Here is a 26673-nt window from a genome sequence, read left to right on the forward strand (position 1 = left end):
TTTGTGCATAAATTTGAGCAGAATCCTCTCAGCTTCTATAATGAAAACATTTTGTACTCATAGGTTAGTTAGGTTTTGTTGAGGACAGAGACAATTTCACAGACGCCATAATTCACATAAAATCACTTAGATATAATCCGCATGATTACAAATCGTGTCTCTTTTTCATCAAATTAATCTCGCTTTATCGTCATCACAAGATCATCTGTCGTATGAAAACGGCCTCTAGTATTAAACCTGTCGTGTGTTTTCTCACTAGAAGGCAGCACTCTGATTTTAACACAGGTATCTTAGGGCTTTTATTGTAACAGCATCAAAGAATGCCCGTCGGTAGCGCGTCACCGCATCAAACATGTCTGTCAGCCGGAGCGTCTGACGCGCTCAGGACGCGTTTCACCTCAGCGATCCGCGACGCGCTCAATGCGACTGCGGGTATTATCCACGGTTTTGTGTGCCATGGAGGAATGATTATTCACAATCGAGTGATTAATATTAAATAAAGGCCTAGTTATCGACAGCCGCTGGAGCCTCATTTGAACCGTCGCATGTGATCCGGGTGAGTCAGAGGAAACGCTTGACCTGAAGTGGTGAAATTATCCGTCATATTGACGATTATTTTGCAGTAATTGCTGTTTGGTTTGCGCTTGCCTTTGTCGTCGCTGCATGTATGGTTGCATAATAAATACATTTCAGTTTTATCGTAATGCAAAAGATGAGCTGGTTTGTAAATAAGCAGGGGATCTCGTTAATCAGTCCAGAACTATCTGTGTCTTCAAGGTGCACAATGTTTTGTGATGGACAGGAGGAGGAGGACAGTGGTCTGTCAATCCTGTGTTTATGACCAGTCAGCACAGGTAACTTACTCAAATGGAATAGCACTTTGATACTCAGTGAAAAGGCTCATTCCTGTTGCATGTTCATATCCACGTCTTAGTATGTTAAAATAATTTACCCACAGTTTTTAAACATGGAGATCATATTAGTTATCTGTTGGCAAAATCAAAATTAATTGAACATAATAGTACATTTTATATTGTTTTTGTTTGTTTAAGTGGATGTTGCCATTTTTGCAATGTCTGAGTGTGCCATGCATTTCTAAATGATAAATAATAATACAAATACATTTATTATGAAATATTTCAGGTATTTTTTCATATTTTCCTTGATAGAAATGTTTCAGACTGAGCTGGGTTTCTTGTAAATATTGTTTGGAAATAATTGGTCATTTCAGTTTTTCATGAGCTATCAGTTTCACTTTCCATAACTAATAAACCATAACTAATATAGACATCATCCACCAGTACAATCATTAACAAGTAATAGCTATGGATTTAAAGAATTCTGTTATGTTTTGTGGTATTAGAATTTTGATCTTACTTTCAAAATATAATTTTAGGTTCATTCTTTTTAGGTTAGGTAAAGTTCTAGAAATTGCTATGATACTATCAAAAAAGTACCTTCAGATCAACATTAACTTATTTAAAAAAATATTTTTGTGCATTGTGTAAATAATCAAGCAAGCATAATTCTGAAAGTCTTCCAAAAATTATTTTGTAATAGGAATGACCCAAAAACTCTATGGTCTTTGCTGATTTCATGCGAGAGCTGGCATTGATCCCGGGCACACTGGCACTTTAAAGTTTTCCTTTCTAGTTAGATGTGATGGATCTGTCACTATTGATTTTTGTGTTCTTCTGTTCTTCCAGTGACTCCCACTCATGCCATATATGTCCTTCCCTTAGCTCACTGAGCTTACTTTATTTTCTCCTTGTCATCCCTGCTATCCTTCCACTCTTCCCTCTCTCATGCATCTTGCTCCGCCTTCACTCCCTTTCTCTTCTCTTCTCTTTCCTTTGTCCACCCCGTTTGACGTTCCCATCCTCCCTACCTCTGTCACTCCTGCTCTGTGTTGGATGTCATAATGGTGTGCTGCGGTCGAGCACTGGACTCCCCCTGCACTCTGGCTCTGCTGGTGGGCTTCCAATTTGCGTTTGTCCTCTACTTCTCTCTGGGAGGATTTCGTGGCCTAGTGTCTGTTTTGGTTCATTCCACCGAGCCTGAGATCGACTACTCTCGACCGCATGACGTCTACACCAACCTCACCTCTCTGCTCCTCCACCATCCAGGACCCAGTGGACCAGAACAGCAGCTCATGGATTGTACACTGCCCTCTCCACTGCTGGGTAGATATAAATCCACACTGAAGTGATTAAGACATTGATCAAATGTAATTGGATTTGTTAATTCACTTTGTAGCAATCACACTTTAATGAGTTTAGTTCACCCAAGAATTAAGGTCATAATTTATTTACACTTTTATCTGTCCAAACTTGTGACTTTCTTTCTTCTGTGGATCACAAAAAGTTATTTTGAAGAATGTGCTTGTTGCTGTTTTCAATGCAATTACAACGAATGAAGACTGGGGCTTTCAAGCTTCAAAAAGAACCTACAAGCATCATAAAAATATCATGACATGTACACTAAATTCCATGCCTTCTATTATTGAAGTTCTGGATTATGCCTGTTATTTTTAATTCATTGTTGACAATCAATATTACCTTTTACAGTTGTGTATAAATAAAAAATAAAACCTCTAAAATCTAAAATGCTACAAGTGAATTTAGCTGTCACAACATTATAATGTACATTATGAGAAAAATATATTTATTAAGATATGCTAAAGATTATGTGGGACCTGGAGTGACATTTAAAAACAAAATGACATAATTATCAATTAAACAAACAGTTTTAAATATGCCAATATAGTTTTGATTTTAATCATGATTCATTAATTATTTTAACTTAATTTTAAAACTTAAATTAAATAATTTTTTAAATAAAAAAATAAATAATAATTTCCATTTTTATGTTTGAATGATTAAATTGATAACTGTCACTCATTGTCCTCCATAAAATATTACATTTAACAGTGAAATTACATTCTTAGTGTTTAAAAGTTTAAGTGAGCTTTGAGAGCAAAGGTAATTTAAATGTAAAAATGAGCACAAACAATTAAATATTCAATATCAACCAATGCAATACATAAATAAAAAATCTCTGATATTGTGCAGTAACTGATGTGGTCTAATATATTGTGCATCCCTTCTCAGAAATGTTCCTTTTGTGTTCAACAAAAAGGAAGAGAGTCATACAGGTTTGGAACAACATAACAGTAATTCAATAATGGCATCATTTTTTAAGGACAATTATTCCATTCATTTGATGTTGTAGAACAGATTTTATACAACAGATGCATGTGTGCTCTCCCCCTGCTGTCTGTCAGTGGGTCCTGTTTCTGTCCACCTCTCCTCACCCCCCTCCCTGGAGGAGATAAAAGAGAAGAACCCCTTGGTGACCTTAGGGGGTCATTACCGCCCACCAGACTGTGAGCCACGGCACCACACAGCCATCGTGGTCCCCTACCGGAACCGCCAGACCCACCTCCGCGCTCTCCTCTACCATCTGCACCCCTTTTTGCAGCGCCAGCAGGTCCACTACGGCATTTACATTGTGCACCAGGTCTCTTGTTTGTCGTTACGCTGACTTGTCACATCTATTGTATGGAAAAAGTCCTAGCAGTAATTAGAGGAAGTAGCTGGGACAAAGGGTAAACATACCTCATAGCTTATTGTCAGGCTATATTAGTGCTTAATTCTTGCCAAAGAATGCATTGGTGTACAGTTGATTTCCTCATAGTCTGTGTTATCAGTCAGGGAACTCCACATTTAACCGAGCAAAGTTGCTGAATGTTGGAGTGCGAGAGGCGCTGAAAGAGGAGGACTGGAGCTGTATTTTCTTGCATGACGTTGACCTGCTACCTGAGAATGACCACAATACCTACACCTGCCACCCCCAGTACCCTACACACCTCTCTGTGGCTATGGACAAGTTCAGATACAGGTACCCTACCCACTATGACTGGATTTTTTTTCTTAATGAAATTGTTTTATTCACTTTTATGTTTGCAGTCATATTAGTATAGACACAATATTTAAAAAAATAACTGTATTAATTAATAAAATGATTAATTTTAATATTATATAATCATTATATTATATAGTTAGTGTAATATAATCATTTAAATAAAAAAAATGTTGGTAGTTGAACAGTGTCAAAGTTATCGTTTGGTAAGATTTTTTTGCTTTTGTTTTTGAAAGAAGTCACTTATGCTCACCAAGACTACATTTCTTTGATCAAAAATACAGTAAAAACAGTAATATTGTGAAATATTATTTCAGTATTGCAAATTAACCTTTTTATATTTAAAAATGTAAAGTATTTTATTCTTGTGATGGCAAAGCTGAATTTTCAGCATCATTACTCCAGTCTTCAGTGTCACATGAGTTGCACCTCAAGAAACATTTCTTTTTTAAATTTAAAGTTTTAAATGATAGTGTAAATTAAGTAAGTAAATAATATTATAATAAATAACGTTCAATTAAAATTAGGCAGTTTCATAATAAAAAGAAACAAAGAAAAGAGCAACTGCAAAAATAAAAGGACATTTGGAGACTTTTGTAAGCAAAATTGTTGAAAGCCCATAAATGCAATCACTTGTAATGTGACATAATTGCTTATTACTTTTTGTGTCAATATATCAAATCTTTCCAGAGATTCAGCCTCAGATCGTCCCCTTGGAATTATAAGGTTCTATCTGACATTTTTGTCAAAATTGAGTTATTCACATATTCTTATTCTGTGACAACTTCTTTACATTATGTGATGTTGTTTTTTAAGTTTTTAAGCTTTTTGGATCTTTTTATTTAGAAAATAAAAAGGTTCTTTCTACACAGTCAAATGGAATGCAAAAAACTTTAAAGCTCAATATCTCCAAACCAGTCGGAATGCAGATAGAACCTTATAATTCCAAGGTAGCGAGATGCAGTTTGACTTTATGTCATCGAAATTGTTGATGCGTTATATTAAAACAGTTTAATCTATTGCCACGAAATCCATAGCATTTTGCCGGCAATTCTGATTCGCATTTGGTGAAAATCGGACAAACGTTCTAGAAGGAGTTCGAAATATCTAAATTGTGGACAAGAAGTTGGCCCAACTATTGTAAATTATTATCCATGTTCTTGGCATGACCCAAGTAATCTATTAAGACCAGTTTACAATATGTGTGCTGCATCAAATCTAAAGAATCTAGTTACATGATTTTTTTGGTCAAATTGTTCAAAAAGTTATAAGTAAAATACCAAGTTTTCATATCTCGTGACGACTAGGTGGCACTGTGCAGAAACTGTACAGGTACCCTCTGGTAATGGTTGTCATAACACACACCAAGTTTGGTTAGAATCCGCTGAAGTATTGCGGAGATATAACCTTACGTCCATTTTGGTGTGCTGTTCGTCAAATTTATTTTTGCGTTAATTAGGGCTGCACGATTTAGGGAAAATACAGAATTGCAATTATTCTGGCTAAAATGGCGATTTGCGCAATGTTACAATATTTAAAATACTTCTTTACAATTTAACATATACATTTATTTAGAGAAGTATTATATTTCCAATATTTTACCCAAAATAAGAGAGTGAGCACTGCTGGGCACTAAACACACTCATGTTTCATTCATACTGGAGGCCAGAGGGCGCCCTCGAGCAGAAACACCACATTTGCCTCAGAGAGAAGTAATATAAGGGCGTTTGTTTTCTGTGTAGCTGAATAAAAAGAAGATAGAAACACTTTGATTAAACATCAAGACTGCGACAATATGGTGTATTTGAGTTCTTTGAGCCTTCTCGGGTATTTTCATAATATTAAAGTATATTATAAAGCAGTGCTAATCGACATAGACTTCATTTCTAGAATTCTATTAAATAATGAAATAATCTCATTCTGTGATAAGAAGCCACATCAGCTCACAAAAAGGAAATATCAAACACTCGACTGATGATATGAAATGAGTTAAAACGTTATTAAACGTTTTCTTCTTTTTTTTTCCAGAAGCACGTTATAAGCGACTCAGACGGAGCAGTGTTTACTACTGATCACAGAGTAATCTCCGCTCTTCATACCGCTCTTAACTGACACACTGGGCATATATTTCATTAAAATTGCAGCCTTTATGCTTTCATAATCGCACATAAGACAAATCGCGGCTCAATTTCGATTAATCGTGCAGCCCTAGCGTTAATCGAGAATGGTTTGATGAATTGACTTGAATTCCATGTTTTTTTGTCGGCTTGGTCTGAGGATGGTCTGAAAACTATGAAAATTGGAACAATGGTCTAGGAAGGAGTTTGAAAAATTACGTTTTTAAATAAAATGTAAATGGTGGACAGGAAGTTTCATTACAATAGAACATTTAAAATACAAAATTAGAAAATTAATCAAAAGCTATTAGCATTTCTTGAAATTTCATTGTAATTCTTGACCACATGGTGGCACTGCCCTGAAACATTTTTGAGTACCTTCAGGGCATAGTGCCAATCATGCTTAACAAGTTTCATAACCATATGCCAATGCGTTCGTAAAATATAGCATTTTATGACAAAATTCTAAATGTTCGACTCGGCATGCCAGATCCAAAGAGACCAGTTTTGATTTTTAGCCAAACAGTTCAGAAGTTATAAGCAAAAATGGACATCTTGCGTCTCTCCTGACCACTAGGTGGCACTGTGCTGAAACTATGCAAGGAGCCTCCGGTAATGGTTGTCATAACACACAAGAAGTTTGGTCACAATCATAGACTGTAAAAAAATAATCAGAATATGCTAAGGTGTTACAGAGATAGCCTCGCGTCCATTTTGGCATGCTCTTTGTCGAATTTGTTGCACAGTATTCAAAAAAGTTAATTTTATGTTTTTGTGTCGGCATGATCTGAAGATGATCTGATTCGATTAGAATGAAAACCAGACAAACGATCTAGGAGGAGTTTGAAAAAGTATGTTTTTCGGAAAAATCAAAAACGGTGTAAAAAGTGTCATGTTGGAAAATGGTGTAATTGGATTCGAATCGTTGAATCAGGGGGGAGAAAATATTGTTTGTATCCCTTATGGTTCAAAAGTTATTAGCATAAACATGAATGCAACTTTGGGATTTGGATAGAGACTCCAAAATTGCTGTGGTTAATGTTCAGACTGACCTCTATCTATGTGCCAAATTTCACAACTTTTTATCATACGGTTCTATGGGCTGCCATAGAGAACTCCTAGAATCCAAAAGTTCATCCTCTTCACGCATGGTAAAATAGACATGAAATGTGGTTCATATATTATTAGTGCTGACACAGGTGTATGCAGTAGCTCATGGGTCTGGTCCTCTAAATTAACATCTAGGTCTGCACATTTCGGGTCACCGAGTATGCATTTCTGTACTCTGCAGCCACAATGTCCACCTAGATATAAACACTCACTGAGAATGGAAAGATCGCAGAGAAAACAACCCATATATTCAGTCCACCAAGGCTGAGGACAGCATCAGGACCTCTCTGTGATGAATCCACTGAAGGCTGTAAAGCATTCAGACATGACTCAGAGAGTTAGTCCTTGGGTAGAAATACAGAGAGATTGGGAAGAAAGATACATCGCAGCAGCTCATCTAGCTATCTCTCAAAATTTAACGAATAGCTCTAAAAATTTAGAACAGGTGTACAAGGGATTTCTGAAGGACAGGACTTTTTTTTTAAAGAAATTATTATTATAATTATTGAAAGTGAAGATATTTATAATAAATATTTCTATGTATAATAAATGCTGTTCTTTTTGAACTTTTTATTTATTTATCAAAGAATCCTGAAAAAATTATCACGGTTTACACAAAAACATTAAGCAGCACAACTGTTTTCAACATTGATGATAATAATAAATGTTTCTAGAGCAGCACATTTCTGAAGGATCATGTGACTGAAGACAGGAAGACTAAAAAATAAGCTTTGCCTAGATTAATTACATTTAAAAATATATTAAAATAGAAAACCATAATTTAAATGCAGCCTTGTTGAGCATTACAAAACATGAAAAAAAACTTACCAACCCCACATTTTTGAACGGTACATTTGTAAACAGTAAACACACATCAGTTGCTTTTACAATCCATTTTTTTTTCTAATTTATACGAAGAACACGGGGAAATACAATGAAATCACATTCATGGTTATACAGATTATTATGGTTTTGTTTTCCAAGTTTGTTTAAAGCTACACTGTGTGATATTTTCCCCCATCTAGCGGTGAAAAGGTATATGACCATCCAGTGAATATTATTTTCTGTTCCTCTCAATTCCGATTTCGTTTTAACTCCTACGGTGGCCGATTTAGTCCAAGATTAACATGGCTTCCAGTTCGACCTTGTCCACATTCGACACGGTGCCATAGAGTGTTAAAACGCGAAAGGCGAAGCTTGAATTTACGGGTATGTCCCTCTTTGGCTAATGTACTTTCAAGATGGAGGGGCAACATGGCGACCGGCATTCGAACCCCTCACCTGTATGTATTTTCAATGGCATATTATAAACTTACGAGAATACTTGAAAGAAAAAGAAGTAAATATACATTAATGAGCCCATATATTTTTGAAAGAACTAAGTGTTTTTAGCTAAGAATAAACTAAAAAAGTTACACAGTGTAGCTTTAACATTTGGCAGCTAAAAAAACATTTTTTGCATTGTGGGTTAAATTTTGCCTAGCCCTGTTGCATACTGCACATTTTGTCATTCAGTGTATAGAATAATTTGCATACTATACACTGTACATACTTTATACTGCTGAAATGGTAGTATGCTATTCTAAAAAGTATTAGCATTCTTCATCAGCATTCTTTGTTACTTTATAAGGGGTCCAGGTTTTCCCATCCACCCATAATGCAGAGGTACAGACCAACATTAAACTGCAGGGGAAGCTGTGACACTTCAGATGGAATGATTGATGAAGAGACAGATGACCTTATTCCTCTGTGCCTCACCAAATCACGCTCTGACTCCACCGCAGGCTTCCGTACTCTCAGTATTTCGGAGGTGTGTCTGCTGTGACTCCGGAGCAGTACCTCAAAATGAACGGCTTTCCGAACCAGTACTGGGGCTGGGGAGGGGAGGACGATGACATCGCAGCTCGGTGAGGATGGCAGAATACGGTTTATAATGCACTTGCATGAGTTATGTCAGCATAAACAAACCTGAAATGTAGATCAAAAACTGGCACGTCTACATCCTGTTAGGCATTTGTGTTGCACATCTCTCCATCATGATGTTGTTTTCAGTTCACATTCGCATCGGTCTCTTGTCATTATTCTCATTTTCACTGCATCCATCTATCCCTCATGCCCTCCCCCGCATAGCCACAGGAGGGACCAGTAAGTACATGCATGAATCACCAGTTTGGACTCAAGGCTTCCAACTATTTAGATGTCAGTATTACTTCACTGATTATTGCCTTTTGATTCAATTATAAAGTCAAGTAACATATTTCTTTGACAATGAGAAACTTAAAACTCTGAAGTTGTTGAAGCCTTGAAGCCAGAATGAGTCAGGTGTAGTAGATAGTGTTGAGGATTTGAAACCCATTTTCTTTATAGTTTTAGACCATAGTGATTTTTTCCTTTAACAATTCTTTTAGAACTTTTGAGGAAGGTGTATTTGTAAAAGGAAATGTAATTCTAATTCAATGTTTACATAGACCTTTGACTGTCTTTTTAGAGGCAACATAAACTATAATTGGCCTTAAAGGGATAGTTCACCCAAAAATGAAAATTCTGTCATCATTTACTCACCCTCAAGTTGTTCCAAACCTGTATGAGTTTCTTTGTTCTGCTGAACACAAAAGAACATATTATAAGATACCAAGCAGATAGAGCAACCATTGACTACCATAGTATTATTTTTCATACTATGGTAGTCAATGGTTGCTCTCTCTGCTTGGTTACAAACATTCTTCAAAATATCTTCTTTTGTGTTCAGCAGAACAAAGAAACTCATACAGGTTTGGAACAACTTGAGGGTGAGTAAATGATGACACTATTTCATTTTTGGGTGAACTATCGCTTTAACTGTATTAAATAATTTAATTAAATAAATAATGTTTAGCTTCAAGTTGCCATATGAACAACCAGTCAGTACCCACTGATATAAGTCTTGTGTGTGTTTTGTTTGTGAATCAGACTCCACTGGTTGCGCTGTATGTGTTTGATTCACTAAAATAAAACTGAATCATAAGAGTTGTTCATTGATGAATCTGACTATACTGGTTTGGTTTGTGTTTGATTCACTAAAAAGGTCATGCGGTCAGGATTCGATGGTCTATACTGGTCTTGCTGAATGGTTTTAATTCATTACACAGAACTGGCTCGTAATGATCATTCGTTCTGCAATCTGAGACTGTTTCGCACTATACATTTAATAGCAGTGTTCGGTTATGTGCATTACTGTCAAAGTGCTTTAGTACGGTAGCCTATTCCATCCACATCGGCGGAAGAATACACGTTAAAGGAACTGAACGCAATTCGGCAAAAGTCATTTTCGCAATATCTGGATATATAATACATATCTCAAGAAATGGTCAATTAGGCCATTTTGGCTTCAAAAACGGTGAAATTCAGCAAAAGCTGATGACTTTGGAGCACTAATAATTTTTTACCTACAATAACCTTGAAACTGAATTATCAAATGTAAAAGTTGGTGAAGTTGCATTTAAAAATCAATTTAGCTCATTTGAATGGGCATGACACCTCTGCCTGCTGCTGAACGTCATTTTATTTGTATTCCTTCTTGTTTAATATGTGTACATGGTTTGATTCACCATGAGCAATTTTTCAGTCAAATTTATTTGCATAGTGTGCAGATCAAATCTAGTCGCCGACAAAAAAATATTTTTAGCGGAGATAATCCAGGAGCCCGCTTTATGCGTTTTGGGAAAACTGACGTTACATGTGTTGTTGGAGAACATTTTGAAGGGCATATCAGCTCATGGTGATTTGCAAACCTGACTGTCGCATAATTAACCGTCAGTTGGTATCCTGACTCGGATGACTCAGATGGCTGTACCAGAGGCAAAACCCCAAAGTTTTAAGTATTTAAAAGCTGGATTAGACTCTCCAACTTTAGATGAACCTTTTGGGGGTTTTGAGTTGTGTTTAGAACCTTTTTACATAAGAATCCTCAACAATAGTAGTTTTCTAGTTAGTTCACATCCATCTGGCCCACCTTGCGGACTCTGCTGGAAATGGTTGTCCTGCTGTGCTTTGTGTTGCTCTCTCTTTTGTCTCTGTCCTTTTGATAATTCATACCATTTTTCTTGATGTTTTTTCCCCCTTATATACTGTATTAATATTTACTACTTGCCCTGTGGTTTTGTCTTTAGAGTCCGTCTCTCTGGGATGAAGATAATGCGTCCTCCTTTGGCCATTGGTCATTATAAGATGATCAAACATAGAGGAGATCAGGGTAATGAGCAAAACCCGAGAAGGTGATGTCACATGGCAAATTATATTTATAAATGAAATGTATTATGTGATATATAATAATATCCTGGGACCCAGAAAAAAAAGTGTTTTGAATTTAGTATTTGTTCATGTCAATACATTGTTTAGAGCATAAGAAACAAATGGAAAACATTTTTTTTTTGTTGAAAAATTATATTTTATTCATATGTTATGATATGTCCTCTGTAGTTGACACCAGGACTCAGTTGTTTAAAAAATAAAATGACATGAAATTGCATGTATAGGCAAAAACAGTGGGTTTTATTTTTAATTCACCAATCAATTTTTAGGTTTCATGATTTTTTTTAAACAAACTTTGTTTAAAGATGATTTTTAACTATGTTATGAAAGATATAATGAAATGCATTGATATACCATTTTACTTTATGAAATATGTGGGTAAAATGGCCATACCTGGATTTTCCCATTCAATACAATGTATCTATACACTGCATCTAATTTGCATATTAATGTGTTCTTGGTGCAACATGTAATGAAAAAAAGGTGTAATAATGGGAGTAATAATTGGCAACATTTTCATAATAATATCTAATATTTCATAGGAATATTGATATGTAATTTATTTCCCTATTCACTTGTTATGTCTCCAAAATGCCTGATAAACATGATTTAAATCCTGGCGTCCACTACAGTGGACATTAATGAAATCAATGCCCTGTTTTGTAACAGAAAGTCATATTTTGATTAGAAACCCCATAACATTTTCCTGAGATGTTGATTTTTAACAAGCAATTTGAAAATTAATCCGATTTAAATTATAATTAAAAAATATTATCATATTTCCATAAGAGTGCTAAACATTAATGTCAACCATTTTTAAAGACCAAGAAGTTGTTATCTCTGCATAGCCCCGAATGTGCTCTTTACAGGACATCGAGACTGTGACATGTGACATGTTATGATGTCAGAGAAATTCCCTAAAATATAATGTCCACTACAGTGGACAAAAGTCTATTCGTGGGTCCCAGGAGGATAATATAACAAAATACTGTAGACAGATGGATGGATGGGCAGATGGATCCATTTGTTCAGTCTGTTTATTGAGTCTGTTCCTCTTCATGACTTGATTCTCGTAGGTTTGATTTGCTGAAGCGCACAAGGCTGAACTGGCGCTCAGATGGACTGAACTCACTCACTTATAAGCTCCTGTCCAAAGAGTTGGAGCCTTTGTACACCAATTTGACTGTCAACATTGGGGATGATCCACACCCTTTGAAGGCTCCAGCCCGGAAGTCACTGCCTTCACCCACTCCAACTAATAAGACGAAGACAGAAAAAGTGGGCGTGGCCATCACAAATACCACAAAAGTAGAGCCCACCCACTGGAAGGCCATTAATGAAAATTCTAATGTTGTTAAAAAAGCTCCTGTGAGCCAAGAAGTAGGGTGATATTGATAATCGAGTTTCCACAGATACTTCACAGGGTGAGTTATTAACAGACAATGGAGGGAATACCAGTTTGCGCTTTGTTTTAAATTGTGAAGCATTGCTACTAGGCAAATAAGTTCATTCCACTGAAAGTCGACAGAAGCTGTTCTGCCACCTCTGAATGTTGCTCAGCTGCTGATATGGTGACATTTGCACAAGTCTGGAATCATTTGCTGAAGATCTCATTTTGCTGTAGTAGAAGTCGTATCAGAACGGGCTGACGAAAGTGACCTATTGACGTACATGTGCACGTCCCGTGTTTTTGAGCCGACCTGCTGCCAGCTGCTGCTCTTCATCCCACTGTGTGGGTCTGTTTTTCTGTGCCTTTTCTTGCCCTTGAACCAGTCTCTTATCAACATGCCATGACTCAGTCAAAAGCATTATTACTGTACACCACTGTTATTAATACTAGAGTCGAACACTCATTCCACGTTTATCTATTTTTCTCTTCTTTTAATATCTAATCAGCACACACTGCTTTGTGATCTAGTGCTTGAGCAGACGTGTATCACTGTGGTCTATTTTTGGTCTAACTGTACAAACTTAGAAAGGTGTGATCTTTGATAGTGAGAGCACTGGTTTATTTTCTCTTTTAGCTGCTCAGATAGCTATTAATAGTTTTATGATAGTGTAAAAGAGTTGAATTATTTTAGGTATTGTGTGGTGCCTTTGTTGGATTCCATTTTGGTTGTAGACAATCATTGGGATAAGCAGATAAAGTGATAACAAATATTTACAATCTTTATAGACTTCTGTTATTTGAATTCAGGAATATGTTTCTGTCAAATTGAATAGATTTGATGGTTTAGGTTGAAGGCGTGATTTTAGTGTAAGATGTTAGTAGACATTTTAAGATTTTATAAACATTGATTGGTACTTTTATGGTTAGTTATATAGCAGCAAGGATTCATTTTATTTATTTGATTTGTTAGTCAAAAATATTGGTTGCATCACCACCATGGCACTTTTTCAGTACATAAATTAAGCTGCACTCTGTGTTAAATACAATCCTTGAGTATAAGCTACATTTGAAGAACAAAGATATCAGCGGCAGACATTTTCTTTTGAAAATAAAATTGCATTGCACGTTATATTAGCAGATACACTGACATTTTTCCACTACAGACTATTAAGAAAGATCAAATCATTTGCTGTAAATGATAGTCTGAAGGTACTCATCGAGATTCCACCCCATCATGTGACACGGTGCATATCTTGATGTATGTACAACATATTTCAAACCTAGATATACATTTCAAAGAGTTTGTTTAAAGATCAGTATATATTATTAGTATTATTACAATTATTAGTATGACCAACTCATAAGATTTGCATTTGTATTAAAACTACAAAAAGTGTTTTGTATATAATTCAAGACAGTATTCTGACATGCATGTGGCAGGTAAATATATTTCATCCTAGCATATTTGCAAGACCCTTGTATACATATAATTATTAAAGTATATAGTTTTCTATCAAATATTTGGAATTAGTGTTAACTACTTTAATGCCTAATAGTCTCTAGCTTGAGAACACCATCTGATATTAACAGTTTAGATGTGATTTATGGATTTGAATGCAATTTTGTTTTGGCTATGATGACTGTTGGTTCATATACAGTGTTGGGGAAAGTTACTTTTAAAAGTAATGCGTTACAATATTGCGCAACTCCGTAAAAAAGTAACTAATTGTGTTAGTTACTTATTAAGGAAAGTAATGTTACATTACTTTTGCATTACTTTTTCTCACTTGGGCTGGACTTTTTTAATTTAAAGAGCTATATTTTTTGCAAATGTAAAGGCCCTTTCACACCAAAAGCGAAATGAATAAACCTCAGGCTGAAATAAATGCAAATTCATGCCTGTACATTAAAGGGTGCAGCTCAAACAAACCTTTCAGCTGTGCTTCCATTTTGAAATGCAGGAGAAGAAAGTTCAACACTCTTACTTCAGCATTAAAAACAAAAAATTAAACACGAATGAGATGTTTATCTAAAGCCATTTTTGTCAGCTGCAAAGAAATTGATTAATAAAGTGAGACTAAATACATAAAGTATATGTGTAATTTAACACATTTAATTATTGTAGGTTTGTGTAATATTATGAGTTTCAATGTTTTTATTAATTTTGAGGAATACTGAATCTGTTTTTGTGCAAGTGAGATGAGTAAATGCCTGCTCACATTTAGTCTAAAACTACAATAATCATCAAGTTTAGACAGCGCACACAACACCTCCAGATTTCTCTCAACATGAGGACAGAAGAGGTGTCAGTCAATACATGGGAAAACAAAGTAACTTGCATTTCTTGTTTGAAAAAGTAATTCAGATATTTTGTAAATTTTAAATTAATGTTACTAGTTAATTGAAAAAGTAATCTAATTACGGAACTTGCATAATGTGTAAACTTGTAATGTGTTACCCCAACACTGTATGTGTGTTTGTATATATATATAATGTGTGTGTGTATATATATATATATATATATATATATGTATATATATATATATATATATATATATACACACACACACACACATATATACATATGGAGCCTCTGAAGCTCTGCATTTCCATCTGTGCTGACTGAGTTATATTGAAGTTTGCCACAGATATTGCAACTGATCAGTTATCTTATAAATAAACACATTGACAACATTGTAACATTGTGATTTGACCATGCCGCTGTTTTATTGTATGTTTATCAACAGAGAGTGGAATTTTTTATAAGGGTCTTGGGCCTTCATCTTTAGGACCTGTGACTGACTTCTTACATGGATAATTAATCCAAAAATTTAAATTCTATCATCATTTACTCACCGTCATGTTGTTCCAAACCTGTATGAGTTTCTTTCCTCTGCAGAACACAAAAGCAGATATTTTGAAGAATGTTGGTAACCAGACAATTTTGGTGACCATTGACTTCCATTTTAAGGACAAACATTTGACATTTCTGAAAATACGTTCTTATGTTCCACAGAAAGAAAAGATAATCATAGAGGTTTGGAATGACATGAGGATGGGTAAACAATGACAGAATTTAAATTTGTGGGTAAACTATCCCTTTAAGTTCAACTTCAGTTTCCCGAGCTTTCAGTATCAACTCCCAAAATCACTCATTTGCTTCCAGGCACCAAAAACATTAACCGATGACTAGTGAATCAAGCTGATTTCGTGTTCTATGGGGCCTAAAGGTTTGTCAGTGCATTATTGAGCAAATAAAAAAATATTGAAAATCTCTAATGATGTTTTTATCTTTTTTCTATTTTAAAAATACAGATATTAAGGTACTCTGATATATTTTCTGGTGACACTTGACCCTGCATTCAGGCAGCATTTCATCTAAGCAGATTCCATTACAAAAGCCATTTAGTAAAACTAATCAGCTTTAGCTTCATTGAAACAATTCAGTTAATGTGTTCTGACACGCACACATTATGCACAATCAGAGAGCACAGTTATAAATCAACAGAAACACGAAAATAATATCTTTAAAGTAAGTGTTTTTCAATGAAGAAAGTGTTACACTTATGTAATGCCGTTTCATGGAAAATCTTTTATAACTGCCCATGCAGGGGATCTGATTAAAATTGGTGTTATTTTTGCTGTGATGCCGGTCTGCTGTTCTGGGTTGGTGGTCTTAACTCGCCTTGGCTTTCCTGCGTGGCTGGTCTGGATGGAGCCTGTTGGCTGTGGTGACTTCCAGATCTAAACTGGACTTGGTTTTCCTGAAGATTTAGTGGGTTATACTTAGACTGGGCTTGCTGGCTTGTTGGTCTAGACTGATCTTGGCTATTCTTTGATTTAGGCCTCTCTGGTTCATTTTGGTCTGGGTCACTCACAGGTACTTTTGAGTCTTCAGCAGGCTGTTCCACATTTATGTTTTCCTGTAAGGATATTGTTTAGTCAGAATTAATAAACAATGTAATTTTTTTTATATAACAGCATAAGTAGGTTATATTAAATACCCACCACATTGTGAGGGGACCTGTTTACAGCCTGGTTGCTACCAGGGGCCTCATGAGCCTGATTTGTGGCAAATGTAATCCTTCCCCAGGTCCTGAGGCGATCCTGTCCCTCTTGTGAGCGGGCAGTGGGGTTTATGGAAGCAGGGGGGATTTGGCGAGGTAAATCCCATGTGCCTTGGAATGCTGGCCATGCACTTCCACGCTAATAATGAAATAATTTATACATAGAAAAATGACAGCGAAAGTATGTTGCAAAAAGTAGTAAGCTTGGTGATTACATTTAAATTCCATGCAACTCATGTAAATCATCAAACATACCTTTGTTATCACGCCAGGTAGAAGATGGCCACGGTCTGTGGCTATAAATGTAGTGTAGCCTTCTGCTGCTGCTGGTCTCTTGAGTAACAAAAAATAAGTAAATGGACCAAACACAAGTATATGGACTACAGTTATTCTCTCCAATTTGTGTAACGGCATCATTTAAAGGGAAAACGAAGCCAAGAATTCATTTTTCTTTTTTAAAAAGTGAAGATATTTATAATGTTGACATTCTGTTTAACTAACGTGCATGCTTTCAATGCTTTGCCTAATGGAAATGCTCACTAACAGTAAAATATACACTACAGTTCAAACGTTTGTGGTCAGTAAGATTTTCTGAAAGAAATTAATACTTATCAAGGATGCATTAAATTGATAAAAAAGAGGCAGTTAAGACATTTATTCTTAAAAGATGTAACGTTAAGTCCTTGCCCAATTACGTTAACGTTAACTTACCTCCTTGAAATGTTTTGGGATGGTCCAATTCTGGAGCTTTTGCGACCTAAAGGCGCTTTCATACTGCAGAAATCACAATAAACATGTTAAATATGTCATGGTGATTCAATTTAACAAAAATAATTGTAGAATAAAGTGCCAATTTAACGACCTGGTTTGCAGAGTAACTAGTCGACATCTTTCCGCTCGGATGTGTTGGCAGTGGTCTCCTAGCAACCTCTCAAATGTCAGGAGAATTATACCTTCAAAATCAGTTTACCGTTTGTGCTCTTTGACTGTTTAAGACAAATTCTTATAAAAATGGCCATTTGTAAGCGTCAAATCATCTTTTTTATTTTATATAACTGTTGAATATAAAAATAAATATTTACTTTTCGTTCAGCTCTCAGTTGTATCATCCCGTACGTTGGGGGCGCTGTAAACCAATGGAGCACTAAGTTGCGCGCTTATTGATCAGCCGAAGGAAAGGCTCAGCTATCTGCACAGCGTTTGGACAAACCTCTTTGGGACACACGAATTGTACTAACTAAGTAGTTAAGTTTACTGTGAAAATGCACTCAAACAGTAAGTCTAAACTGAATAACACGCTTTGAAACGGTGCTAGTTTGCTGCAAGACGTAAAATGAGCACGCAGGCTTCAACATCTGCAGCTGTCAATGAGGCGAGAGGTAGAAGAAGTAGTGCTGAAGATGTCGAGAACTCCAAAACACACTTCAGAGTCTGTCGGTTTATCACCGAGACGGGTATTTGCATTTCGCAATTCTGAAATATCTAGAGATGTGTTTTTAATTTAAATAACGGTCAGTTTGAATGTACTGTAGCTGCTCGCTTGTTCATTATTATTGTCAAAGGATGACTTGCTGTGCAGTTTCTGGTTGAGTGCATCCAATGTTTTTCCCATCTGTAGGAGTGAAGTTAGGCATGAGATCTGTGCCCATGGCTACAGCATGTGTGCTGTATCACAGGTTCTTCCAGTCTGCCAGTCTGCAGGTCTATGAGCCTTACCTAGTGGCCATGTCTGCCATCTACCTCGCAGGCAAAGTAGAAGAGCAGCATCTCAGGACAAGAGACATCATCAATGTCTGTCACAGGTATAAAAGGGGATATTAAATAGCTGTTTAGTTCTCAAAGTCCGTGCATAGTAGCTCCCTTCTTGTTTTTCTCTTCAATCCAGGTATTTTCACCCAGACAGTGAAGCACTGGAACTGGATGTGAAGTTCTGGGAGTTGAGGGACAGTATCGTACAGTGTGAGCTCCTCATCCTTCGGCAGCTTAACTTCCAAGTGTCCTTTGAGCATCCACACAAGGTAATGCATGCAATGATTAACTTGTTCACAGCTAGTTTTTCTTGTATCAGCGATATATCTGTAGGAAAGTTGTATATGTTTGAAATAACATGGGGTAAGTAAATGATGGCAGAATTACGTTTTGGGTGAACTATTGTATCGGATGGTTTGCAAATTGAAGTCTCTAGAATGTATACTGTACCTTCTGTGTAAAATATGCAATTATGTAAAAATAATAGTAATGCTCTACTGTAATCAATTTACAATAATGAAGAACTAGTTTTGCTAAATGAAATGCTTGCATTTAATCACAAGGTAACTGTAAAATGTAAGTTCATGTTTTTTTACTACTTAAAGCAGGGTTATTATTATTGTTAACTAAAAACATTTTATATATATATATATATATATATATATATATATATATATATATATATATATATATATATATATATATATATATATATATATATATAATCTAAATATATATTAAATCTAAATGAAAATTGGAAATGTTGCTTTGGCAACTAACTGAAATAAATTTAAGTTGAAACATTAAAATGACTACTTGGGAATAAATGAAACTAAAATTGAAATAAAAATAAATTAATACAAAACTGAACATATTAATAAAAACTATAATATAAGTAATACTGGTGTGTGCAAAATCTTTCATATTTTAATTTTTAAAATGTTATTGTTATTTTATTGATTTATTTTATTAATTTGTCTTTGTTATGAATCTTATTCATCTTTTCTTTATGAATTCTAGATCTTTTTTATGCCTTAAATGAAATTTGTTATTCCTTATTCAAATTTGATCTCTTACATAATCTCCTTATGCTCCTCTGTCTGGATTTCACTGCATAAAGATACTAAAATAACACTCTTTAAAGTGGTGTCACTGGCAAAAGTTATGCACAGTGCCAAGACTCAATTGATCGATTTATTATTTTCGTTCTCAGCTTGTTAATTTTATCAATTAGATGTTGCAACATTACTCTCATCTTTGTACCTTCTCTAATTAATGCTGTCAAAACATAATTTATATTTTTGCCCCTTCTAACAAACTTCTTTTTGCTGCGCCCCAGTACCTGCTGCACTACCTGCTCTCTGTGAGGAGTCTTTTGAATCGCCACGCCTGGTCTCGAACGCCCATCGCAGAGACTGCCCTGGCTCTATTAAAAGACAGTTACCATGGCTCTGTGTGTGTCCGCCATAAGCCTCAACACCTTGCCCTCACCTCCCTCTATCTTGCTCTCCAGACATATGGAGTGCAGCTCCCCAGAGGAGAACAAGAGTGGTGGCAGGTAGGAGTTTTACAGTTACATGTGGCGAAAAACATAAAATGTCCAGGCAGCATTTGGGTCATGCTGTGTCTGCATTGAGTCACAGAGACTGAACGTTGACTAGTTTGAGTCTCCCTTGTACCAGAGCTGAATCAGGCATCAATGGAGCCACGATTGCAGTAACCTTTAGAGTGCTGGATGTTGTTCCCATGGCAATAGGGGCACCTAATGGTTGCTGCCTGGTCTGAGAGAAATAGCTTTGTCTTTCACACAAGTTCCCTTGGTGACACCCCCAAGTAATATTTAAAATATATTTTTAAAAATGTAAAAACGTTTCTATCAAACGATACCTACCTTTACTTTTGTCACTCTAAAAATGCCTTCAGGGCTTAAGGGGTTAAAGCCTTTGACTTAGTATTCCTAATTTGAGACACATTTGCCATGACTTGTTTTTCTAGATCATTTTAGAAGCTTTGTAGACTTGCGGCATAATTCCTGGTACTCATTTGATCTTATTCTGGCCAATAATCATCTTTTTAGACAAGAAGAGAGCATCAGACTGGCGTGTAAAGCGACCAACATGTTTGTTTTGTTTTATATATTGTTTAGTGCAGGTATAGCTGTATCTCTGTCAAAATAATGATGTGGAAAACGTGTTCAAATAATAGTCTGGCAGCGTCTGCAAATGGTTGTACAGTAATCATTGAAAATATGTTTCCTGTTTCATCTAGACTTTATTTCCAGCTAGGCTGCTGAAAAAGTGATGTCCGGCCTAGGAAAATTGACATCTTCACTCTATTCAAATATTATTAAAACATTGAAAAAGATTTTGAAAGCATATTACGTAGCGCCAATTGTTTTATTTGTGGTAACACAATGAAACATGTCAAACTGTGCAGACATAATTTTTGTCCAGGCTGTCATACAAGAAAATTATAAACGCATACAATGTATGCCTGCAAGCTTTTAGTTTTTCTATGCATTTTTTTGCATAGTAAAATAAACCTGTAGCTGTAGTAGGATACCCTCTTTTGCCAAATAATTTTGTCAGATAAATACCTTCATCAAGTTTAGTGTTTTGTTTTCCCCTCATATTTAAAATAGGCTACTTAAGAAATATAGAATATTTTCCTCATATTTTGATGGCTTAATGGAACTCATTAGAAACAAATATCCACTCCGGACATCACTTTTGGCCACTGCTGTAAATATGACTTGTGTTTATTTAAAAGTTTATTTTATCCATGGCACAGAACACAGGTATTCTATTTCTTTATTATATTGGTATATTTGTTGTATTCTTTATGTTTGCTATAGCTATGTTTTCCATCTAACATTTGTGGGGGCAAAATTGGCCATAGGAATGAATGTTTTTTTTCATCCAATAGTTTATAAGGGGCTGACATTCGTTAAATAATAATGGAATACGAAAGATTATTTTCTGCAGTTGTGTTCCGCTATATATGATGTTTAGTGTTATTTGATGCATATGGAGATCTGGATTGATACCAGAATATCAGACAAAATATCGGTTACGAAAAATATATAAATAATAATTGGTTATTATTAAATATAATAATTATCACACTGTCAAAATCTGTGCAACCTTATGTAATGCCATCTGAGCCTGAAACTAAAATGAAATAAATGAAAGCCAAAATATTTCATGACATTGATGAATATTTACTGAGAAAATTAAAATTTTCACCAGAGATTTGGATCTAGATTACAGGGGGTAAAAAATATTTTATAAAGATGGCAGCATCATTATCTTATTTGGTAACTCTTTAGAATAATGGTCATTAGTTAACATGAACTAATAATGAACTGCACTTATAAAGCATTTATTTATCTTTGTTAATGTTAATTTCAACATTACTAATGCTTTATTAAAATCTTGTTATCATTAGTTAATGCAGTGTGAACTAACATGAACAAACCATGGACAGCTGGATTTATTTTAACTAACGTTAACAAAGATGAACAAATACAGTAACTACTGTATTGCTCATGGTTAGTTCATGTTAGTTAATACATTAACTAATGTTAACTAATGACCATTATTCTAAAGTGTTACCTTTTATTTTACACAGAGATTGGTAGGTTTATTAGTTAAATCTGTTGACTGAAAGGGTTAGTTCACCCGAAAATGAAAATTAGCCCATGATTTACTCACCCTCAAGCCATCCTAGGTGTATATGACGTTCTTCTTTCAGACGAATAAAATTTGAGTTATATTTAAAAAGTCCTGGCTCTTCCAAGCTTTATAATGGCAATAAATGTTGCTCTGTTTTTTTTGAAGTCCATAAAAGTGCGTCTGTATCCGTCATAACTGCTCCACATGGCTCCAGGGGGTTAATAAAGGCCTTCTGAAGCCAATCGATGCATTTGTGTAAGAAAAATATCCATATTTAAAACGTTATAAAGTAAATTATCTATCTTCCGGACGATCGCCTTTCGTATTCAACTTACGGAAGTGTAGCACCTCCCGCAGTTCGCCACACTCATCAGACATCGTAAGCAGTTTGAACAGCAAATTTCAAGTGTGAGAGCCCTTAAATGTCAGTGATTCCACCAAATATGCCCTTTAACAGTGGATACTAATCTCTATGACAACATTTCTAGTTTGAACATTTCTAGTTGGTTTTTGACCATTGAAAATGGGTAATATTCAACAATTTGAGCATTGAGTCGATTTGAGATTGAACAATATAGGGTGTTAAAAATCAGCATTCCAAAATAAATGTTTGCTAAGAACCAGAAAGTAAAATTAAATGGAGATCTCTTGAATATTTACAGGGATGCAAACTTGGGAAAAATTATATTTATGGCACTCAGACAGGAATATTCAATGCAATTATTTTCATAGAGGGTACATTCATAGTTTCAATATTTTTTTTCTTCTTAAGACATTAATCTTAAAAAAAGAATAAATTATCAGCTGAATGCAAAATGACCCACATTTGGTTTTTGATCATTGAAATTGTGTACAATTTAACAATGTATTATTTCAGCCATATTGAGATACCACTATCTCTGGAATTAAACCACATTTGGCCATCTTCAAAATGAAAAACTAATATTTAGTTGTCATCTCCGACTCCATCTCTGGAATCTGCATTGATGTTTGTTTGCTTGTTTCCCTGCAGGTTGTTTGTGCAGAGATCACCAAGCCTCAGATTGAGACCATCATGAATGAATTGCTGCAGCTCTATGACATGGAGGCCAAGTGTACCTGAGAGACAAAATGAAACTGGTACTAAAATTGATGGACACAACACACTGATCACTTGAGATCTGTGACAATGAACTTAACACGTGCATTGAAGCCTCTTTCTTTTGATGTTGTGATGTAACCCAATTAGCTCTACATGTTAATTACATCACAGAACATGAAGATTTTAAAGACTCTTCGAGAATTAAGAGTGACAAGGGGAATTGAGATATATATAGGAACAGGATTTGTTAGTGGAGGTATGAAAGTCAGACTTCAGCCACAGCACATCAATCAATTTCCAACCACCTCAGACCTACTTTCTTCTCCTACCTTGTGCTATTTTTCCCCTAAAGAGGGGGAGAGAAATTACAAAAGAGATGAAATAGCTGGTGTAAGAAAGAATGAAACAAAACAAGAGCCATCCTGCCCCCCAAGCTAATTTGTGAGGTAAAACGTTGTGAGATCTGGGCCATTATCGTTTATATTTTCTAATTTAATTACTCTCCTCTTCTCCCTACAGAACTTGTCCCAGTAGGCTTCTTTATGTAACTCCCAAAAGCAGAATTACTGTATGCTGTAAAGCAAAGCACCATCATTTTATTTGACACCGGACTTCTATTTCAAACTTCAAAAAAACAAACAAAAACAAAAACCTTCACTGATATAAACTTTTCATATTCTCAGCTTCCGATGAACTTGAGCTGACAGACAGATTTTTCTAAGGTCTATATTTAAAAATGCATTTTCTAATAAAAATTTTTTGCTCTATTGTTTTTTTTTTTTTTTAAACAGCACCTTTAAATAGTCTTTCTTTGTAATTTTTTCCCCATCTATGATGTTCTTCTTCAAATTTTTTGATCTTGTTAGGTCAGAACATCGCTCTAGAGTGGATCTTAATAAGTTACTATGGCAACTGCTATTGTGGAGGGAGCCTTTGAAACATACAAATGTGAGAATCCATTATAGCACACCTGTCAACCTCAGCACATCAAATAATTGCGGTCGGGGAAATGTACTAATTTAGTCATTATTTACCAAATCAGTCTTTGCTAACATGTTAAACAGCTGTTTCCCCTGCTAACTGAATTGTGTTGACCAGTGACTGCAACTGCTCTTTGAGGGATTTCAGTATGTGCAACATTTATCTGTCATCCAGATCCCTGAACAAGACGGATTATGGAATCAGTTTGATTTAGGAATGGTGTATTTAATCACTACAAAATATTACAATAATGGCGATTTGTTTGCATAAATTTGATCAACTCTGAATTATTATATGGTTACATTACATAATGCATTTAGCATCATGCACTAACAATTTCTCTGCATTTATTAATCTTGATTAATGTTAATTTCTACATATATTAAAACATGTTTAATGTTTTAATTTATATAATGTAATAGTTTACATTAATATAATTATATAAAATATACATATAATAATAATATATATATATAAAAGTTAAATTATTGCTAACAAAAATGAATTAACTATCAACAATTTGAACATGATTAACCTAAGTTAATAAATGCTGTAAAAATCATTGTTCATTGTTAATTAATTATATTTAATGCATTAACTGATGCACTAAAATCATATGGGAGAGTTTTAGTGTTCAAATCTTACAGTTCACACTATCGTTTGGGGCGATGGAGATGAATGAATTTCTTTGCGGTAAGTCATTTTAGGGATTATGTTTGGGAAAAATCTGAACATTCCTGCTTCTCTCTCTCTCCTTGCCACGCGCACACAGTTACGTGTATACACACACACACATCTCTCAGCAGGCAGGCCCTAATGCTGGGCATCATGAATTATGGAGAGGGTACATGTGCAGCCGGATTCTCTTCCATCAATAAAACATCAGCATGGCCCTCACTATGGGATAGAGTGCTGGGAATAGGAAGGAGGGATTGATTGAGACTCAAACCTTACTCTCTTTGCCATCTCTCTTGGTTCTCTACTTTCAATCTGTGTCCCTCATTCCAAGATTTTGTCCTGTGTGAAAGCAAGCCTATTTGTTACATCCTTGGCTCTGCGCTTCTCTCTCATGGAGTCCATCTCATAGCCTTTCATCTCTTTTCTGTGCTCTCTCCTCACTGTCTCATACTACAGATAACTCCCAACTCTTTTCTCCCATTCAAGGTTTCTCTACTAATGTTCCTCCCTTTCATTTTCCTCTGCTGGTGCTTAAGTTTATATATACATATGATTCCAGACCTTTTTAAATGCATTGGGGAAAAATGTACAGATTCTTAAAGGAACACTTCACCCCAAAAATTAAAATTCTGTCATCGTTTTATAACTTGTCATTTCATACCATGACTTGCTTACTTATGTGGAACATGAAAGAAAATATTTTGAAAATTTCCATGACATGACATTCAAAGGGGCCGTTGTTTGTATTAGCTAAATTACAAGTTATTTTGTTAACACTTTATTATATAGTTTAAATTCAATAACATTACTTAATACATAAGGGCCTGGTTTCACAGACAGGGTTTAGATTAAGCCAGGATTAGGCCTTAGTTCATTTAGGACATTTAAGTAGCTCTTTTGTTTTAGAAACATGCCTTTGAAAAAAACATAATGTGCATCTAGAAACAAAACAATGGTACTGGCATAGTTTAAGATTATAAATAACCAGGATTCATTAACTCCAGGTTAACTCCTAATTGTTAACTGTCAGTACAAGTTGCTTTCAGTTAAAACAACTCAAACATGCATTTTAGTGTGGGACTAGGCTTAAGCCTTGTCTGTGAAACCAGAGGTAGGTGTCCTTTGTTAACAGTTTTATAGCATTTATTAACCTTGGTTTATGTTAATTTCTACATATTGATAGATTTTGCTGTATTTGGCTGAACACTTGTTTGGGGGCTCGCTAATATATTCGATTTCTCTAATACATAAAATAAGTACGCTTGACCAGAGTTCTTGTGAGGAGAAGAATTTAATGAAGGTGTGTTGTGTAGCAGTTCATCAGCACCGATGTTAGCATGTCGTCCTTTTAATAATCTCAACCCAAAGTTCTCTCTGTGTGACAGAGCTTTATACCTTGTAACAAATGTGCCACGAACAATACAATGACACCCCATGGAGAGCCAATGGTATTGTAGCCTGATGATGACCTGATAGGACCTCCTGCCATAAACATACAATAACACCCCATGGCAACTCTAAGGCTCACTCACAATGTAAATGCATCTGACTAAAGATGGCGGAAAATACACATAATCTTTCAATATACATTTGAACATATCAAGTATGACAAACA

General features: G+C 35.3%; 3 protein-coding genes across 3 annotated transcripts; 2 read left to right on the forward strand and 1 right to left on the reverse strand.

Annotated features, from left to right (window-relative positions):
- Nucleotides 1-340: 340 nt before the first annotated feature.
- On the forward strand, nt 341-13291 carry b4galt3 (UDP-Gal:betaGlcNAc beta 1,4- galactosyltransferase, polypeptide 3). Its single transcript, XM_079801824.1, has 8 exons — nt 341-556; nt 778-854; nt 1707-2183; nt 3284-3519; nt 3710-3900; nt 8933-9055; nt 11297-11401; nt 12515-13291. The coding sequence occupies exons 3-8, from the start codon at nt 1922-1924 to the stop codon at nt 12825-12827; spliced, it is 1230 nt and encodes a 409-aa protein (XP_079657950.1). The 5' UTR covers nt 341-556; nt 778-854; nt 1707-1921; the 3' UTR covers nt 12828-13291.
- Nucleotides 13292-15532: 2241 nt separating this feature from the next.
- cfap126 (cilia and flagella associated protein 126) lies at nt 15533-18077 on the reverse strand. The gene is made up of 5 exons (XM_079801826.1): nt 17758-18077; nt 17607-17669; nt 17151-17228; nt 16837-17034; nt 15533-16751 (listed from the first exon to the last, which is right to left on the reverse strand). The coding sequence occupies exons 1-5, from the start codon at nt 17782-17784 to the stop codon at nt 16461-16463; spliced, it is 657 nt and encodes a 218-aa protein (XP_079657952.1). The 5' UTR covers nt 17785-18077; the 3' UTR covers nt 15533-16460.
- ccnq (cyclin Q) lies at nt 18062-24788 on the forward strand. Its single transcript, XM_079801825.1, has 5 exons — nt 18062-18349; nt 18514-18697; nt 18781-18913; nt 19984-20202; nt 23331-24788. The coding sequence occupies exons 1-5, from the start codon at nt 18229-18231 to the stop codon at nt 23418-23420; spliced, it is 747 nt and encodes a 248-aa protein (XP_079657951.1). The 5' UTR covers nt 18062-18228; the 3' UTR covers nt 23421-24788.
- Nucleotides 24789-26673: the final 1885 nt, after the last annotated feature.

This window comes from Gobio gobio, assembly GCF_949357685.1.
Source record: "Gobio gobio genome assembly, chromosome: 21".
Classification (NCBI taxonomy): domain Eukaryota; kingdom Metazoa; phylum Chordata; class Actinopteri; order Cypriniformes; family Gobionidae; genus Gobio; species Gobio gobio.